The 21,320-nt window shown below is 38.6% G+C and overlaps 1 protein-coding gene across 2 annotated transcripts in view; it reads right to left on the bottom strand.

The window, feature by feature from the left end:
* Positions 1–10,048, bottom strand: part of arid2 (AT rich interactive domain 2 (ARID, RFX-like)) — a 77,859-nt gene extending 67,811 nt beyond the window's left edge. Inside the window, exons 1-3 of one of the 2 annotated variants that reach the window (XM_041780596.1) lie at positions 9,525–10,048; positions 9,308–9,401; positions 8,292–8,389 (exon numbers count right to left, since the gene is read on the bottom strand). In XM_041780596.1, coding sequence (XP_041636530.1) covers positions 8,292–8,389; positions 9,308–9,401; positions 9,525–9,616 — 284 coding nt within the window. In that variant the 5' untranslated portion in view covers positions 9,617–10,048. The remainder of the gene's footprint in view (positions 1–8,291; positions 8,390–9,307; positions 9,402–9,524) is intronic. The other variant, XM_041780597.1, reaches the window with a different exon arrangement.
* Between the last annotated feature and the right edge of the window lie 11,272 nt (positions 10,049–21,320).

Here is a 21,320-nt window from a genome sequence, read left to right as displayed (position 1 = left end):
CTGTATTTTGGAAAATGACATCAAATTTATAGGTGCAAAACTAACATTTTAAATTAAATGTATTAAAGATTGAAGACACTCCAATCTATAACTCAACCTAGAGCAGCCTTACACCAGAGGACTTTCCAAAAACTCTTAAAAGACTCTAAAAAGACTGACACCTGAGACCCTCTCACATCTAAAGACAATTTGTCGGCAAGCCGTTGAGAGTTTAGTCTCAGACTGAGATTTTAGTCTCAGACTGAGATTTTGCAAAGACTGGTGGTGACTAACTACAAGACTAGAATGCGATTCCTTTTGAGATTATTTCCCATCATGCATCTGTTGGAAATTCACAATAGTTTTCAAGCAGAGAACAAGGTGTAGAAGGAAATGGAGATCGCATTTCAATTAATATCTCTTATAATCCGATGGCTGTAAATCATTTAGGTCGAGTAGAAACGAAAGGAAAGTTAAACACCAACGCAACTTTGCTTGTTACTGCAGCAACTGAGGAACTATCCTGGAGACACTTGTGAATAAAAAGTACCATATGTAAACGTGAGTCATCTCACCATGGAAACAAACTGATCGGGCTTTTACTTTGAAAATCCTAGTGGCAGTTTACCGTACCTGTCATGTCAGCCTGGATAAATTGACAGACAAGGCACACAGACACACAGGTGCAGAGATCTGAGCTCTGAGCAGAAAAGTTTCTCGATCTCTTGAGTTCTGAGTGGACATTCAGCAGCTCTAGATTGTTTTACACTCAGGTTCATATTTTGAAGCTTGAAGTGAATTAATGTGTTTACGCACAACACCGGCTCCCATTGGTCGTGGATGACAGTTGGGTCACTGAGAAATACAATTTGCATACAACCAGATTTAAGACTTAAGACATAACATGTTTGATATTATCGTAACACCAAGGCTGAAGACTGCCTTAAAACTGCTAAAATCAAGCTTTATGACCGCATTGCACCCAACAACTGAGACAACGCAAGTGAGCTGCGACTTTAGCGAGACTCCCATGATTTTACAACAACTTTGGAATTTTGTCTGCGACTTTGAAATCAGAGGAAAAGTCGTCAGGTGTAAGGCCACCTTTAGAAGAACTACGAGTGATTTTTCTCTGCAATCAAGTAAAGTTAACGGGTTGAAAATAAACCACCTACGATGTTTTTTATTCTGCAGGTGAATTTGCTTCTTTTTTATTGTGGTGTTACGTGAATTCTGTAAACAAACATAAACAAGATATCAGGGGTGAATCCAGTGGTAGCCAAGGCAAACTCCTAAAATCTGATTTGCCAACCCAGAATCCACACCAATGATTGCTTGTTTACCTTGTTAGCCATTTACAGGAAGCTGTGATTTAGGGTGTTTTTTTCTGTATGCATAGTTAAACACATAGCATATACTGACCTACACTGGATTGGTGTTGCTAAATATGACTGTATGTGGCCCTCAGTGAAAAAAGTTTGCACACCCCTGGTTTAAACTAATTTTTTGCTCTTCTTAGGTCAAAGATGATGAAAAGAAAAAGGCTGTTGCTCTGAGTCATGGTCAAATAATCGTCTGACTGAGATGACACTCCTCATATACCTCTCATATAGCGACATGGTTGCAATGGAGCCTCAAATTAAGACACCAAGATGAATTTTTCTCTGTTATGAGTGAGACAACAAGCATTTTCTTTAAAAGCTTAAATTTTTAGCTTCATACAACAGCCAATTACAAGAATACCATAAGCCTTGATTGTGTTTGATGTTCTTTCAAATGCTGCCTGTTAAAAAAAAAAGGTGTCTGGTAGATTTTTAAATCCACCAGCCATGGTGGCATGTAAACAAAAAAGTTAATCTTCAACCCTGTACTGTACGTCTCCACCGATCAATAACACCCCCACTCTCACGCCTGAAGACCTCATTCAGATTTGAGCATTGTTTTGGCTTCAATCTGGTTAATAAAGCCAAAAAACAGAGCTGGTGTGCCCTCGGTGTGATTCGATGCCAGAGCCTGGATCCAGACTGAGAAGTCTTCCTCTCCACAAAGCTGAAATAAGATCAGCAGCATTGGTAGGGCTGATGTCAAAGCAGCACTTCAACAAGTTGAAAACGAGCTGGAAAACTGTTTCTGGCAAGCATTGCTCACTTATTACTGAGTGACATTCAGATATCAAACACACAGCAGCAGAAACTGGCGGCGAACTTTCAGAGCTGCTTATTACTCTGCTCAGACTGGAGAGACGCAACATGGTCAACTGTTTCATTCAGGCAAGAGAAGCTGGGCAACACAAACACTATCCTGTGTCAAAGACAGATTTCACTGCCACAGACATGGGGTCCTGAGTAAATGTTATTGTTGTTCTAGCTGCTAAAAGTAAAGGACCAGAACTCAACACTGGAGTTGTCATCCTAAAGTTAGGTTTACATACTTCAAGGACCTTAGCAAGTGAAATTATTCACTAAATTGTGTACCAAGATTCTCACAGGTTTCAAGACTTTCTCAGTATATCATGTTTCACAATGACACAATCTATTATTTTAATCACAGACAGTGTAAAAGAAGTGAAACTTAAAAACAACTACATCTGATTCACAGGAGAAATGCATAAGAGAGGAATGAGCCAAGACAAGCAAACTCCTCACATGGTTTAAAATGCACAGAAATAAAACGTTTTCAATGTCATTGTGTATTTCAGGAAATTTGAAATTGATTACCTGGAATAGGAGTGAATACATTAATTACACAATTCTGAACAGATTCGAAATTTCCCAGAATTTATCACACCCTGAGTGCGTTTTCAACTTCAGACACACTGCTGGTATCTTCCTCCGTGTGCCGCCTCAGCTGCAGGAGGTTGTGTAGCACTATGCTAGTCTAGTTTTAGTCATCTTGACAAAAGTTAATCTCACTTTTAGTCATCAAAGATCAATTTTGGCTAGTCTTTCTCATGAAAAAAAGGCTGCTGGCGAACATTTTTAGTCGACGAAATTAAGACTGCTGCACTCTCAGTTGAAAACAGTTCAACTTTAGGAACAGCTTCATCTCACTTATCCTTAATTGGCCAATCACAATCAAGAAGGGCAAGACTTGTGATAATGGTAGAAGGGAATCAAATCTGACTCGTCTTTTAGAGGGCAAATTTCCAGGTCTACAAGATTCCTCTTCATTGTTATGATGTGTTTTCTTTGGTGACATCCTCAATTTAAAAAATGATGTCACAGATACGACCAAGGAAATCAAAACATGATCGCCATCTTGACCACAAGCACGTGAGAGAAAAGGAGAAATCTTCTAGTACATCCCTCTAACATACAGTTTAGGTTGCTTGATTTGTTTGAATTGAAATATTAACTGGACTCGAGCTTGTATAGGGCTTTTCTAGTCATAGAGCAGCCATCAGTATAAGCTAATCGCATTCATACGCATCCATATATATTCACATGCTACTGATGCAGCACTGGGAGCAAGCTAGGGTTAAGTGTCCTGCTCAAGGACACATGGACATGTGAGCTTTAGGAGCTGGTGATCAAACCCCTGACCTACTGACTGAGAGACTACCGATACTTCCTAATGAACCACACTGACACTGTGAAAAGAGAGGTGCAGTGTGTTTGCAAGTTTGTGAGTGTGTGTAGAAATGACAATGAAGAAAATTAAATAAAGGAAGATATTTCTTCACATATACAGTGCTTAACAAATTTATTAGACCACCCTAACCCTAACCAAAGTAAGGTTTATGCCACAGCTGCCCTAAATTAACAGCACTGGTAATTACCAAAATCATTTTTTATGTTTCTGCAATGGTTAATACACCAATATGTAGAAGCTCTTTAACCCAAATGATATTTTAATGCTAAAATATAATTATTATTGTTATCCATTAATTTTCAGATTTACTGATTTACAAAAGACTGAAAAATAGTAAAGCACATTATTATTTCTTGATTAATATGTCAAATTATAGTTATTTACTTACATTCCTGAACAGAAAAATTAGTTTTAGTGGTTGAATGTTATGCTTGATTAATTTCTGACTTCTCAGAGAAGCCTAGTGAGCCGGCTCAAATTTGGGTGAATTCAGTTTGAAATTCCTCATTCCTGTTCAACATGGTAAAATGCTGAGAGCTCACTGAAAATGAAAGAGTCCGCATTAAAGCACTTCATGGTGCTGGATGGTCTTTGAGACAAATATGACAGGGGGTCTAATGAATTTGTTAAGGACTGTATATCACTATTAACTCCACCATCTGGGTACAGAGTAATTCTGCGGGAAACACTGGAAGATGGTCATAAATAAAAGACAAATTTTGGACATACATTTCCATTTTTTTGCCCTTAAAGAACATAACACTGTACTGAACTAAATCAACTATAAAAGTATAAGTAAGAACATAATATTTCTTGCTAAATGTTTGGATTTTTGAGATATCAGCACTTTTGTAGGAAGAGTGGAAAGGCATTTTAAAAGTTTCATCTGCAAGAACAGCATGGTGCCTACGCTGGTAGTTTGACTTGAGGGGATTTCATTTCATGGGGTATCTTCAAATGCTCCACATCTCTAGAATGTGTACAGCTTCAAGAGATTTTATACATGGTGTAAGTTGCACTGTAGCTTTTACAGCTTTTTATATTTGATCAATTTAAACAAGTTTATGCAAAAAAAAAAAAAAAACTGATGCTGCCAGATCACACTTGCCCCCCTAGGGAAAGATGACATCAACTAAAGAATAACAGGATGATTCAGAGTTGAGCCTTAGCATTTTGGCATATCTATTCAAAGTCTAATTTTATATAAGTTAAAAAACATTTAAAATGGTCCTTTTCTTAGGGTTTAAAGGCTAGAGATCTAAAACACTGAGCCTGATTATTGTCATGAAATGGTACATGATGTACATTCATCACCTTCATTACCTACATCTATAAATCATTGTAGATGTTGGTACATATATGATAAAGAGCACAAACAGCTTAGAAATTTCCAGGCAGCCTGGGGTCACAGTTGGTCATTTAACTGGATAATAAAGCTTAGCACCTGATATTAGCAAACATCCAGCCAGCTTAGGTGTCCTTGAGCCAGACACTGAATCTGACCCAGCTCCAGTGAGCGCACAGCCACTGTGTTACCGGCTATGACCCCTGAACTCACCGCTTGAGGGCAAAATGAACATTTCCCACCCACGGCGATGACATTATAAACCCACTACTGCAAGACAAACACCTAATTCTTTCCGTCACACTCTGTCATCAAAAAAAAAAAATAAGCAGCACGAGGGAGGAGAGGACAGTCTCTATATCTAGTTGAGGCAAGAGGAGTCCAGCCGCCTGCTTCCTCTGACATCCACTACACTGAACTGCCTTAGATAAACTTTATAAAGTAGCTCCAACGGCCATTGTAACATGATTGTGAAAGTCAGCATGTTGACTCTGTTTACTTGCCTCTTTTGCTCACCCACAGGTGAAAATTTCAGGAGAATAGATCATTCCTGTTACAGGACATGATGGTAATGCCTCCATATAATCTCCTGCCTCATCTTGTCATCTGCAGGGTACTTTATCATCCACCTGCTGGTATTTATAAACCACTTTCTGACACAACCTAATGAGACAAACTGTTGCCTCCTTACATTAATATAGAGACTCAAAAACTCAGATCATCAGTTCACTTTCTGTGACGGATATTTCAGGTAAGCTCTAAAGAAAGTCTGTAAAATTAAGACAAAAAATTACCGTCTTGTTTCACTTGCTAAGTGAAAGTTCCGTCTTCACTTTTGGACAAAACTAGTCGATGTTAACCTAAGATGTATAACTGATCGCACCACAAAGACATAAAGTCCACCTCTACTAATGGAGTGTAAAGCCAAATTTAAGCCAATTATCGCCACAGATATGGGGTTTTCACTTCAAATGACAAAGTGAAAAGGCTTTTCCTAATTTCAAAAACTGTTACCATCCAGTTTCATATCAAACTGTTTCTGAAAGACTTAATGCTACAACTAACTTCTGTCAACTGCTGTTAACCCTCGGAGCACGAAGCTACCTCTAAACCATTTTGTCCCAGCCTGGACTTATTGTCTTGAAAATCTTGTAAAACATCAACCCTTTCACACACAGTCAAGCTCTAAACATCTTTTTTTCCAGGACAACCTGGACTTTAAGAATCCGAGGGCTGCAGGAATGTCAAGTGAATTTTTCAAAACGTTATGGGACTATAAAAATAAAAGAAATATTCAGATATTTACAAAAAAAAGTCCTTGTGTTTTTTATATTAGCTGTTTATAAGGCATTATGCAAAACAGTTTCTGTCTGCATTGACACAGAGGGCCACATCTCAGGTTCTCTGTCTCTTTTTCTCCACATTATGAGTTACTTTGGCCCTCTAGGTGTATACACATGTGCTGTTTGGCAAAGCATGACATGATGACAGAACAGCCTGCCATTGGTTGTCACAACCCATGTGGGAAAATGTAATGGTGGCAAATGCTAAGCTACCGACACAGACTAGCGAATATGGATAAGTGGATGAGTTACCAGTGTGGATTTAATCTTTAAATGCCCCGAAATTCCCAAATTCCAGGATGGTTAGAAAAGCTACAGTAATGACACAAGAAAGACCTTCAAGAGGGAAAAAACAGAAAGTGGCTATGATTTATGGTTCAAAAGTTATTAAACTTTTTATAACCAGTCTCTTCTTGATATTTCGTTGTTGGTGTAAGATGGTAAATCGTCAAAGTGCAAGAAAATGTATCTTAAGTGTTATGTCTAGGCGATAGAGAAAACCTTCGTCCTTAATCCATAGCCAGTGCAAAAACAACGACAGTGATATCAGGTGGTCAACTTGGTGGTATGCACTATTGCTGAATGACCAAAATGAACTAAAGAAGGGCAAAACGATTGTGTTTCTGAGGGATGTAATCTATCACAATCGATGCATCTCTGACACCAAACAGCCATCTACTCCTTCACATCTATCAAGTTATCCCAAATTTTAAAATGATACACTTCTACAACCAAATTTTACTGAAGACTTACACTACCCCAGGTGGTACGTGTAAGCTTAAGTTCTAACTTACGCCCAGGATGGAGCTGTTTGAGCCTGTGCAACACCTTAAACATCAGCAGAACATAAACCCCATCATAAGCTGGAAATTACGTTCAAACAAGGCTACATTTGATCTAGTACATAGCTGGTGCAACCTAGTGCAGATTAAGGTATGTTACTGTTGTACTGAGCCTATAAGGAGGAGTTCCCATGTCAATAATTTCACGACCTCGACATCTTTACCAATAGCCCTTTCAACTCGACACACAGGCGTAAATAAGAATCTTGTCAGCCGTCAGAGCTTCCAAGAAGACTGTAACACCAAAATAAATGATCTCCTGCTTCAAAGAAAAGGTTTTAAGAAAAGTACTGGCCCTAAATGTGAAGCCACTTGCAGCCAGCCTGTATGGTACTCAGGAAGACCTCAAATGACTTCAGCAGTACTGTAAAGCCGTCATGTGGCTTAGGTGTATCCCCTGCAGCAGATGTGCCCATGGTTATCCATGAACTTATGAGAAGCTTCAAGTCTCAGTAATCAAACCGGCTGCTTCTTTTCCACGCTGCAACAGATTGCTTTAAAAGGGAGCTCTGTAAACTGCAAAAATAATTAACTGCTGCTTGTGATATCAACCATGGCCCTGCAGAACAATATCAATGAGAGTCCACAACTGTTCCTCTGCTACAGAGGTGTAATCCCCTGCAGGCAGGTGCTAGTTATGGGAACAATCGTTGCATGGTGTAGAGGGGAGAAGAAAAGGAGTACAGAAAAAGCAGCGACAACCAAAAACCACAAATGCCAGCTGTTGGGGAGAGCTGCGTGTACACCAGACTCCCATCACTGGCAGCTGACTGTGTTGAGACTTGGAGGCTGAATGCTGAACACATTTCAGCACCCAGAGCGGCTTAATTATTCGAGCTATATCAAAACTCACCACCCTGTAGCTCTACCATTTTCAGACCATCATTAGTGTATGGCTAAGGGCTGTTAGAGACAAAATGCTTTTTAAATGTTGTCTTCCGAAACTGTCAAATTAAGAAATACATGAGACATATTTTTGTGTCGACAAAGCTGATCAGAGCGATATCTTCTGTAGAATAGGCAAGTGAAGGCAAATGTACACCTTATAGACCTTCTATTGCTTGTCATAATATCATACCAGTGCTGCTTCCTCTCAGAGGGAAGCACAGATCCTGCTGACTGCATCTTAACGTTTGTAAACACTTCCCACATGCTACCTGAGAGGCAGAGCTGCATGGCCATGCTACTTACCGAAGGTAGTACTGTTTTAAAGCAAATGCAGCGTTTGAACAACTTCTTGGAAAGTTAAACTCTTCTCCAAGTTCAATCCATTGGTTTTTGTCTGAAACCTGAAAAAGAGGAAAAGAGCTGGTTAGGAGATAAGACGGTGACAACAAGAAAAAGAGCGGTTACACTTGCGACCATCTGGTCTGCTACAGGTTCTCTCAATGAGGCAATACAAGAGCCACTAATCAATAACTTTCAAAAACTAGTGGACAAACATAAATATATAGAGAAAAATGAAGTAATGTGGCGCAAAATTATATTAAAATGACGTTACATTAGCTACTTGTGTTTGTCTCCTGAACATATTTACATTTAACACATCAGTGAGTACAACTGCCTTACTCCCTTTAGGATACTATCGTTACTGTTAAGGCTAGTTAGCACTCTAGCTAACGAGCTAACTTGACTTTCCCATTTTAGCGTTAAAAGCTAACGAGGCTAACGTTCCTCAAAGTGTCTCCGTCTGAATATAAAAGCTAGAGTTTGTGGCGAGCCGTTTGAATTTGGAGTATGTTAAGGTACCGTTTACAGTATTCACTACATGGGCCTGTGAGGCCTACATTTTGTGACCAGCCATGAAGCCGAAGAAAGATGGCTATGACGAGAAAGAAAAACGAAGCTTCACCGGCGTGAAAACTGCCGGTAAAAGCCCGGGCGAGACGTTATGTCCTGCGCGGTGTTTCTCCAGGCCGGGCTCCGTGCCGATAATCGATGTTAAACGTGCCCGCTAATTTTGAGTCGCTCCAACTGCACTCTGACTCCGAGCGGTTGGACTCTCAATTCAAAGCACACAACAACACAAGCCACCACATTGCATTGAGATACATGGCAAACTAGCACAAGGCCAACACCGACCCACTAACGCTGTTCTGGAGGATTACACTTGTCCCGGGGAACCCACACGGAGTTGTGGAGTGGTCCACGGAGCAGTCCACACACAGCAGAGTGTGGAGGAAAATATAGTTTTAGTTCCCACTCACCTTAGCAAATCCACCTAAAGAGACGACTCTGATATAGAGAGCATTCAGATCCAGCTCTTTCCCACCCACGAAAGGAATCTTCTTAAACGGCGATCTAAAGGGATAACACAAGAAATAGAAGCCCATATGTTTAAATAACACTTTCGGTTAACTCACAGTCACATGCAATGAAGATTTAAAGTTACATTTCTTGGGAATAAAGACGCCCGAATCTCACCCTCTGCTTTGGTGAAATTGCCGCAGCTCGTCCAGGAAAGCCTGTCCTTTCCTTCGCTGATCTAGTAGATTTTTCCCCGTCGAATTTGCCATTGTTTTTGCATGCAAAAACGGTTAAACCCCACTTCAGTCGCTTCTTAAGACACCAAGGATCCCATACTCCGCCGGCGCTCAGTCATTCGCGAAGCTGAGTGTTTAAAAAGTTAAAGAAATAGCTGATAGCAAGAAGAGCGGCAGCTCGCTAATAAAGACTGATGCACACAGAAAGCAAGCCCGATTCAACCCCGGACTAAGTTCCAACGAACAGTCACAAATACGACCGATTTACCGGCGGATTAGAAACGCCATGGCAGGATGTGTAGAATAAATGCTTTTGGTCGCGGTTGTATTCGTTTGGAGTGGTTTGACAGTGTGTTACGGACGCAGCTCCGAGGCTATCGCACACACTGTAGAGCGGCAGAGGGATCCAGTTCTCAGACAAAAAGATGTGAAGGCCGCGAGCCCGGCCTGCCATGCGTGCAGCGCCCTCCGTGGCCACAGGCGGCACTGCACCGTCCAGAGCAGAGCGGGTGCTGGAACAATAGAGACTGTTTTCTTTTTTAGGGACCGTCTGACAACTCGTCTCTGTTTGGAAAACGGGTCAGGAGGTACTTGGAAACGTCCCGTGGGGGGAGGGGATAATACTAATTAACATAGCTCCCTTGTTATCCTAACCAAGCGTGTAATGGAGGGCAACTCTATATCTTTAACATTTAAACAATTTTATAAGCTGTCATAAAGTATAAGTTCATGTATAACTAGCTTTAAAATTGGGATCTTACAACACTTAAACCTGATCTAGTATTTCCTCTAGTTTTGAACTATATTCACCCTTAAAATTGATTCAAAGCAGATAGTAAACACAACAAAGTAGGTAATAACATAGTGTAACATTATTTTTTCCCTTATGTTAAATAAATTCCAATGTAAGGGGTAACAATGTATTTTGACAGACAGATTCCTTTATGGACTATTTTGGCTTCATAGTGTCTTATTTGATATTCAAGTGTAAAACTGTATAATTTGGAAAGGAATAGTTCATTGTAAATACAACACAAATTGAGTGTAAGCTATAAATTGAGCTGTATTTCACATTGTTTGACATATAATACCATCTGGAGTGGAATTCATGCAATACATTTAGTTAAGACTGACAAACATAGGTTCCTTATTAGTCTCACCAGGCATGTGACATAAGGAAATTGGACATTACTGTCAAATATACATTTATGCCTTTTTTTTAAGCTGTCATAAAGTCTTTGTGTATGTACAACTGGCCTAATAAAGATGCTCTTACTTACAAATTAATAGGATATTTCCTTCTGTTATAAACTATAGTCACCCTTTAAGGATCAATACCAAAAAAAAAACCCAGCAATTTTCATATACTCCACTAGTTCAACAGTTTATTGCAAGAAATAATAAAGTCTACTTTGATTTTAAAGGTGTAAGGAGGGATTTTATTTCCAAAAGTACAACTGTAAAGTGTAAAAGAAAAGAGATGGGCCTAATTTAGTCATTCTTGTGATGTGTTTTGACATCATTGTGTCTCAAATATGGCATGTTTATGTGTAAAAAGATGTTTAGTTTATATTCATAAAACTTAATTGGCATAAGCGGGCTACAATATTGCCAAAAGTGCATACAACAATGCATAAAAATTCAATAATAGTAATTATTTGGATACAAAAACTGAAATTAGCATGCTATTATAATAACGGCCATAATAAATTAATAGGAAGCAAAATAAATCAAACTATTCAAAAAGAAATGAACTATAAATTGTAACAAATTGACTGTACGATATATATATGAGCTATATTTGACTTTTTAATATATATGATACCCTTGTGAGTGGAATTATAGCTTTAAATTCAGTTTGGTGGAATATAAATTCGTAACCCTAAATCTGGGTATTCATTGAGATCACTATCTTTTTGATTCATTATTCAAGACTGGCAATAGGTTATCAAATTTTCTAGATTCACATATGGTCTTTTATGTTTGTGAAGAAATGTGTTGCTGTAAACTTGTCAACGCTGTTGTGTGCAGCCCCTATCCCTAGCTACCCACTTCAAAACGACTTTAATCTCACGGGATGGTTGAAAATTACTCCTGATCCCTTCTCCCTGTAACTGCCAAGCGGATATCTTCTTGATGGGGTTACATTCAACCATTACACGTACCCCTTTGCTCAATGAAAAACCTGTCACAAAATGGCGGAGACGTACGTTAGCAGACCCCATTTTGAGGAATTGACACTAGACAGCGGAAAAGTGTTTGTCCTTGCGTGTGGTTTTTAAAAATAGGGCTATTTTTTTAAACAAACTGCGGCACACCCGTGATCACCTCACGCCTGTTTGGACTCCCCACCCGTCATCCGAATTCTGGGCTAACGAGGCGGTCACGCGCTAGCTCGCTCTACTTTGGTTAGCTAACTTAGCTAAATCCCGACGAACATGTTCTGAGCAGTTCGTGTTAATCCAATTAACTGGACCTCTATGTTTACGGGTAATTTATCTACTGTTCCCTGTTAACAAAAAGTCATCTTTATCCCTGTTTTATCGCAGAAGTCTTCGTTTATGACTCGCTCGGTCGCTAACTGTAGCTGCTGCACCAGCGTCCTAAATTAGCGTGCCGTTTCCAGCCCTTTATTTAGACAGCTTACGATGCTAACTAATTTGCCTCACGAAGCCACAGCGGCTTACATTACAGCTTCCTCGGTCAAATAATGATTAGTCTGTCGTGTTTCGGCAGTGTGTTGCAGCAAATGATGAGCAATTTTCACTACAGAAGAACTGCCACCGTAAATATCTGCTATGTCAGTGAAAGACAGCCGTTGCTAAAGCTAACGAGCTCGTTAGCCATTGTATGAGCTAACCGTCGCTTCAAATGTTAAGTTACTTAAGAATTTTCACGGATTAATATACTTTGTAATAAGAATTGCGACATTTTTGCACTTTATTAAACGAATTCAGACGGTGTGGAATCATTTAGTAGAATTTAATTTCAAATTAGCTGCTTTTACTACAGTATTAGACAAAGATGACAAAAAGGTGTAACTATCTTGGTAATTTTTATTAAGTGTATTTGTCATGAGGAATTATAACATCACTGTTAACAGGAGGCATTAACAGATGTTTGATTTTGTTCTGATAATACTAATACAAAGTAAACTCGTTCATTCTATTTATAATGCGACGTTTTAGCTCTTACTGTGAATGATAAGCGGGGTTTTAGTTAATATTTTGAAACATTGTGCTATAATGTACAGTTATGAACAAGGAAAACAGCTGTATTAAGCAGAGAATGTCAGAAATCATCTTTTATTGTGCTGCATTACATAATTGCATAAATTAAGTGGTAGAAATCATGTAAGTGGCTTGTTATTTCTACAGCAGATGCATTTTTGTGCAAAACAATTTTGAGTTGCCAATATCATTAGCAGCTCTTCATACCCTGAAGTCCAATGCAGTGATATGTAACAAGCTTACATTCAAGTGAAGGCTTTTGATTATTTACTTCTAGGCCCTGTATCTGAGTAAGACCTATGTTAAACAACAAATATGCAAATTTCCTTATCTATAGTCAAATAATTTTTCTGTTTGAGGGGCAAATATCAGTTCAATAAGGGTGGAAAATGATAGGCTACTTCACTATGTTAGGGCAAACATCAGCTAATGTGGTTAGCAATTGTGTTTATTGTCTTCAGTAGTCTCAGTTTAAAAAGAAAAGGTGACTGGCTTACTGTTGAATAGTGCCACAGAGGCACTCAATAAAAATCTTTCTCAAATACTCATTAATGCACTCATCCCAACAAGATTACATGTAGATTACTTTAAGTCATTAGATTATAGCGTGTTTACGACTCCAGAGGTGCAAGTTGAGGAAATGCAAGCTTTGAATAGAAGTTGAGGTTAATTGAACCTAACTTTAATCATTGAAATCCTTACAGCTGTCTATTATAACTCGATGAAAAGCAGTCCAGTGGCTGTGAATATGCTCATGAAAGCTGCTGGGTCAGTTATGCCATCACACAAAGGTCCTCATCTGATGTGACAGGCATGCATCTCATGGCATATGGTGCAAATGGGGCCAGTAAGCCCAAGCTGCCTCCAAGCCCATAGACAAAAGATCCCAGTGGGAAGCTAACTGCTTGTAACGTCCTTATACCTCCCCACTCCCTGTGGCCCCCTCTGCCTGAGGTTCACGCTCTGGGTGTCTGAAGTAATGTGGAGTCATTTGATGGGAAACGGCTCCATCTTCTGGCAGTCATGCATCACCTCTAAATGGGCGGATGGATTCACCTCATTGCTTTAGGAACATATTGTACTTGGAGGGATCAGTTGAGAGATTTTAAACTGGATACAGTCACAGTTGGAGGATGATGCATGCTGGGAGATTAGGGGAGGGAGTAGTGGCATGATAGTGATCCTAATGCAGCTGGAAGTAATGCAGCAAGTAGGCCCACTGCACATTTACACTGCAGTTCAGCAATATTTGTTTTATAATTCCATCAAGTCAGTATAAGTTTATGATTTATATTTAATATTAAGAAATGATACCTGCACATTAAATCAGCATTGATCACCAACCGATGGGAAATACCACAGCATTTATAAGTTAAGATAATTTATGTTGTCTGATTTATTATAGACCTTTACACAAAAGCACAACTCTATATGAAACATAAACTCGCTAACTGCTTCATCAGGTAGATATCCAACCAGTTAATCACAGCAGCACATACCACATTAAGCCAAACAATGCGCTGAGTCAAATTCCTTTTTGCATAAGCATACTTGGCCAGGAAAGCTCATTCTGATTAAGGCATTAGTTTCCAACATGGGGTCCAGGTACCCTTGGGGGTAGGGGACTTCTCTGGCGCTGACAGAATGAGATGTGCATGTATGTTTTTTTAGAGTAATGATAAACATAATGGACGCTGGCATATTAGGGCTTCTCTAGAAGTTTAAAAGGATAAAGAGAATATATTTTTGAGAGACAAATCCCAATTTTTGAAATTATAAAGTTGTGTAATTCGATTTGAAGCACACAAGATACTTGTGCTCTACAGAAAGAATAAGCACTCAGTGAAGAAGTCCCTAAACCCAGTTAGATCCTGACTATTTGCCTCCACAAGTCAATCATGCCAACTAATGGGCAGCAAGTAGCCAACTAGGGTAGGGTTGACAAGTAGGAATCCCACTCTGTTAGTGTATCTTCCAGCTAGTCCCATGACACCCCCAGAAGACTCAACAGTGATCTCCAGTGTCCCAGAGCCCCCCCCTTTCATGCCAGCTCTCACCGCCCAGCATGCAAACACTGCAACATTCTCTTTCTTACTTACCCTACCACATGGCCAAACAGCATTGCTACTGTCAATAGACCCATGCTTAACAAGAGGGTGGTGGCAGAGCTAGGATGAGATGCCCTGACCAGGGCGGACTCTCACCCTTATCATACTAGGCTGATGCTCTACCTCCCCATTCTGCCTACCCTAGCACAACTCTTAATAACAACTTCAACAGACCCAGGCTTTGCAAGAGGGTGGAGGAGGCAGAGCTAGGATGAGATGCCCTGACTGGGGCTCACACTCACTCCCACTGGACTAGGCTGATGCTCTACCTCCCACTCCTATCTATCTTAGCACAACTCATAGTAAATTCAACTGGCCCCGACTTAGCAAGAGGGTGGAGGAGGCAGAGCTAGGATGAGATGCCCTGACTGGGGCTAGCACTCACCCCTGCAGAAATAGGCTGAAAAAGTAGTACATTTTTGAGAGAAAAAAAATGCAGTTTCCATATCGAAAAAGTTGTTAATTTAGACAGTAAAAACTCAAACATTTCTATTTTTTAAGCCATTAATTTACGATTTTGCAAAGTCAAACATTTCTAAACCAAACTTGAAATTGCTGGATAGCCCAGGTTTACAGAAATGTTGCTTTTAAGTCCAGATGATAATGATCAGTGGAGTATTGGTGTGTGCAGAAGCAGCTATACTCTCAAGTTATATGGCCTTTACAGGGTAGACTCTTTTGAGAAGTTGGTATACTCTATGGAGACTGAAAAATAAGTGGGTATTCACTGTATACCCCCATATACCATGCAGAACGCCAATGAATATGATGATTTTGGGCTTAAATCACTAGTATTTCTTTATTGCTTAGTCCCAGTGAGACTATGGGGCTTGTGCAAGGAAAACAGCTTTATCTGGTTTGATTTTCTTCAACACAATTGGATCTTTCAATTTTATAATCTCAGAAATTACAAGTCAGGTTCATGTGAATTTACGTCTTTTAAACTAAGAATATATTGTTTTTCTCATAAAGTTAGAACTTTTCAGCTTGAAAATGTTCAAGTTTTTATCTTTTTTTTTTAATAAACAGATTATCCATACTTTTTTTTAATGTCCTTAACACACTGTCATAATCACGGATTGTTAGTACATAGATCTTTTTGCAAGAAAAAAGTGTGTGTTTTGCCCATTATGTTGGGTTTTTGTCGTTAAAAACAGTTACAACTTATGTTTGATTTTTCCAGGTGGGTCCTGGGGTCCAGGCTTAACTTTTCTTAGATACAAGTATCAGAGCCATAAAGAAATAAAAGGTTGGGAACTACTGCATTAAGGCACGTGGATCTGCCAGAAGAGAAGTGACTTTGAACGTGCCATAGTTAACGGTGCCAGACGGGCTGATCTGAATATTTCACAAAGTGCTGATCTACTGGGATTTTCACACACAGTCATCTCTAGAGTTTACAGAGAATTGCTGGAAATAGATAAAATATCCAGTAAGTGACAGTTCTTTGGGCCAAAATTTCTTATTAATGTCGACGGTCAGAGGATCAGACTGTTTGGAGGTGATAGAAAAGTAACAAAAACTCAAATAAGCACTCATGTATGCAGAAGAGGATCTGCACAACATGTTGAACCTTGAAGCAAGGTTGAAATTACAGTGCTCATAAGTTTTAGTCACATTTTAATCCTTTACAGTTTTAGTCTACTCAACAAAAACATTTCCCTCCAGTTTTAGTCAATAAAAGGTCTTGCATTTTAATCATTTATTCTCTTTTAACTATGAGATGAGTTAAATTAATGGGGATGTAAAACTCTCATATTCAGTTAATTTAGAATATGCTGTTAAAAATAGTGACAAAACTTGTTAAAACCTGACCTGTGCTTGTGTTTTGACAGATTTCATGCACATGGTGCAATTTCATGGATTTTGAATGGCGGTCCAGCATCAACATTTACTCTTGTTCAGTCTCCTCAGTGAAAAATAAACATAACCTGTTTTTCTCATCAAAGACCTTTTTCTAGCTCCTTACCATCCTGTCTTGTGGAAAAGAGATTTTCAATAAATACATTTAGTCACGTTTTAGCCACACCTACTCATGTCAGCTAAGAACAGGAAACTGAAGCTATAAATCACACAGGCCCACCAAAATTGGACAATGGAAGATTGGAAAAACTGTCTGGTTTAGTGAGTCTCAATTTCTGCTGCATCTTTGGGGTCTAAATGAAATAAAAGCTTGCCATGCCACCAACAACCATGGCATGTTTAAAGTCATTTGTCTCATCTTTCTTTCCCATTCTGATGCTTAGTTTGAACTCTAGCAGATTGTCCCGCCCATTGGTCCCCAGCCTTTTTCCATGAAGCCCCCTTTTTGTATCTATAAAAAGGTGAGCCACCAGGGGCCCATATGAATAAAGTGATACATTGCTGTTAAAAGTTGATATTTTAACTGTTTTCACCAATAAAATCCTAACCAAATAGGCCAAAGAGACTTTCGTATAACCTGTCAGTATCAAAATCAACTTTATCAGCGAGTATGCATACACAACAAGGAATTTGACTATTTAAAACATTAAATATGGTGGAAAATTACCCTTTAAAGTATCAAATGATACTTGTACAGAATGGCTGTTCAACTATGAGCTAACTGCTGTAAAATACAAAATTCTCATGGTTTTGCCAAACATTTTTATAAAACCCACAGGCTACTAACCCTAAATCTTTTTTTTTTTTTTTTGCATGATCTTTGTGTTTAAATATGTCAGAGGTTCTCTTCTAGCCTCAGAAACCACCACTGCCTCGTTAATTAGAAATCATGTACCAAGTTTTTAAAATTTTAACCACTCAGATTTATTGTAAAACACGTCGTCATTTGGACATTAGCTGGAACAAAACATGCCTGAACAAAGACACAAGAGTAAACTTTAAAATTTTTATTGTTTTTTAGAGTTCTTAGGAAATTAGTAACTTGTCATGGGAAAACCAGCTTTGTTATCCCCAAATATTGAGATAAATAAGGTAAGATCTTGAGGAAGAAAACTTATTTACCTCAGCAAATTGAAAATAAATCATCAATTTTGTGCTAGATTTTTGAAAGCACACTGAGAACAGCCCTTCAACACAGTTTTGGGCCCTGACCCCCCAAATGAAAACCACTTTTCTATACAATTCTCTGAATCTTGACTGTAAAAAGTTTGAAATATCCAGAAAATAAAGTATGAATGTTAGCACACTTTTAAAATGTACATGAAAGTACCTAAAGATCCAGCCGCTCTGAGGAGAAACAGTCTCACTGATATCACATATAGCTTCTATAGTGATCCCTCTTGAGGCTGAGCTCTGTATACTGGTTATCCATCATGATCACTTTGCACCTGCAAAGCAGCGCTCTTGATTAATATGTTCCTGCTTCAGGGAGAGTGATTGTGCCGGGGTGGAAAAGTAAGGAGTGCTATTCGCTTGAAATGTGGTGACAGAAACTGTTTTCCTGCCTTATTTTAGAGAAACCAGTGGATGTGAAAAGAAGGGATTCAGAGTAGGAAACTAGGGGACACTGTGGCATGATTCTTTGAAAACATCTGGCAAAAAAAGTAGTAAAAAGACAAAAAAGTTGACAACAATTTAAAAAGAATGACCCAATGGCATATTGCCAGTGTATTTTACTTTATTTCATAACTCATCTATTTATTCACCTCAGTAAGTGTCAGACATTGAGGGTTTAAAGAGGCAACTTTTGTCATTGCTTTTTCAGAGGTGAACAGACCCGCCCACAGGATTGGCTGAAACCCCAGAGAACGGGCCCTCCACAGTGATTTACTGATATCAGTGCATGTGTGCTGGATCAGTAGTGTCAGTGCTAGCATCCTGGTTGACAGTTACCTCATGTTGGAGCTGAAAAAGTGTGTCAAGCTGTTATTGGGCTCGATGTTGGGATTTATTTCATTCATTCATGCAACTTTTTAACCTGTTTCACCACATTTTTCCATTTATTGCAGCCATTTTCAGCCAATTTTTGCCTCATTTTCATCCATTTTTGCCTCATTTTTGGGAACTATTTTGGCACTTTTGTCCTATTTGTCCCTTTTCATCCATTTTTGACACTTTTTGCCAATATTTGTAATTTTTTTTGGCCCATCTTGTGACATCTTTTTGCAACTCTTCACCTATTTTAGCAATCTTTTCCTATTTTTGCTGCTTTTTGCCCAGTTTTGCAAATTTCTGTCTATTTTGCAAAATTTTTGCTGCTGCTATTCCCATTTTTGTCATTTTTTTGCACGTATTTGCAATTTTTTGTTGCATTTTGTCCATTTTTACCACCTTTCCTCCCATTTTCAGCCTCTGTATGCCCATTTGTGCCGTTTTTGTCTGTTTTTTTGCCCATTTTTCACTTTTAACCTATTTTTGCCACTTTTCGACCATTTTTGCTTTGTTTTCTTGATAATTTCCACCAATCTATGCCACTTTTGCTATTTCTTTTTACAACTTTTCTCCCCATTTATGCCACTTTTTAGCATTTTTTCCACTTTTAACCCATTTATGCCCTTTTTTTTTTACAATTTAAACCTGTTTTTTGCACTTCTTACCCAATTTCAGTTTCTCTTTTTGCAATTCTATTCTCTAAAAAAAGTTCTCAGTTTTTTTCTACTTCATGCATCCTAATATTTCTGCACATTGTGGCCTAGCCTTGAAGTCTGACATGGCTTTCCTAATTATTTAATTCAGTGTGTCAATCCACTTCGTTAAGATCACTAATATCTCATAATAAGATAATCTAATATCATGTCAAGATCACTGCTTTAGGAAATGGCATTTAACCTTAAAAATGTTTTATTATACAGCAGCATAAATCAATGAAATTTCATTTGTGCTTTTATAAGTGTGTAGCCTTTCTGATGAGCACCCACCTCTAAGTGTAATGTTACAAAGAAACTAAATTAAAAACAACAGATCTCAGACAATAGTTCAGTGAAAAACTCAAATATGAGGGCTATAACATTAATGACAGGTGCAAATTATGTATTTTTTAAAATCATGCAGAGTAAATTGTGTTGACTGTCCCTCCTAAAAAATACAACTTGGAATTTCAGTGTCAAATTCCATCCGAATGTAATTTACCAAACAGCCAGTTGAGGCTTAAATTCCAAACTTGTCAAATTTAACTGAAATACATCCTCAGACAGACTGTTTTCTCACTAATCTTTTCAGTCTCGGTTACTGCATTTCACATATACCAATACACATTGACACTGTATGTCCTAATCTTGATAATAAATGCCATTACTTACACACTAAATTGTGTGTTTTTTTGTTAAATAAACTAATCTTTATGTTTAACATTAGCTCAACACTAAGCAACATTCAGCAAATTTCAGTGGTAAGTAAAAGCTTCCCTTCTGAAAGGGGGAGGATGAGGAAAATGCAGGAGACAGATTGATAGAGATAAATAGAGCAACAACAATGTAGGGGTGAAAGTTTGTGTGGAATTAGGATTACATCAATGAGCTGGATTCAGCTCTTATGTTCACATTAACATGATAACAGACATGAGGCTGATGTTAATAGTTGTAGTATTTGGAGTCAGGTGGGGAGTAGCAGGCCGTCTGCAGCTTTGATCCAGAAGAATCTACGAGACATGGGAGCTCAGACACTTCCAGGAAGATGTATGTTTAGTTACTTAAATGGTACATGAAGGTCTAAAGTTAGTGACACAGTAATGTGATATGAATGCATACATAAAGAGAGAGAGAGGAGCTCAGTGTGCCAGTCCCCCGGCAGTCTAAGCCTATAACAGTACAGCTAGAATGAGCCATACCTGGGCCTGCCCTGGAGTTTGAATTTCTTCATGACCATTTTGCTCATTTTGTTGAAAAAATTGTATCCAAAATGCTGTCAGTTTATTTTAATGGACAATTCCACCCATTTCTCATGAAGGCTTGCATTGTATAACTTAAATCAGTGTGATACTTCAAATAAAAGTGTAATCTAGCTAAATTTATAACCTCTAAATGAAACAATGTTGTATGACTCTAAATAACTTGAGGTTGAAAATATATCATTTTTGACTCTAGTTGGAAATGGATCTGATATGATTATACAGGAGGCATGCAGCCTTGCCTGGCTAGTGGACACCTTCTGTATTGCATTCCTTTAAAGTACAGAGGATGTTGTAGAACAAAATCCTTCTGTAAGACCTCAACAGAACATAATAAAGAAAACCCAGTCCTAAATGAGATTAAGGCATGTTTTGCTTTGGGAAGTTACTGAAACTTATTAAACAGTTTGCTACCTAAAATGAAGAAAAATAAAGGAGAGTCAGATTAAATCCTCAGAGGAATAAAACACTTCAAACCAACTTTCAAGATCTATTTTTAATGGCAGCAATAACGTTGTAGTCTTGAGAAGTTTTGCCAATAAAACAATCAATCATGGGGCGTAGGTGGCCTAGTGGATCATACAATACAA

Source organism: Cheilinus undulatus, linkage group 23 (assembly GCF_018320785.1).
Source record: "Cheilinus undulatus linkage group 23, ASM1832078v1, whole genome shotgun sequence".
Taxonomy (NCBI): Eukaryota; Metazoa; Chordata; class Actinopteri; order Labriformes; family Labridae; genus Cheilinus; species Cheilinus undulatus.
Note: the sequence above shows the minus strand (reverse complement) of the source record. Positions and strands in the feature narration are given on the sequence as shown.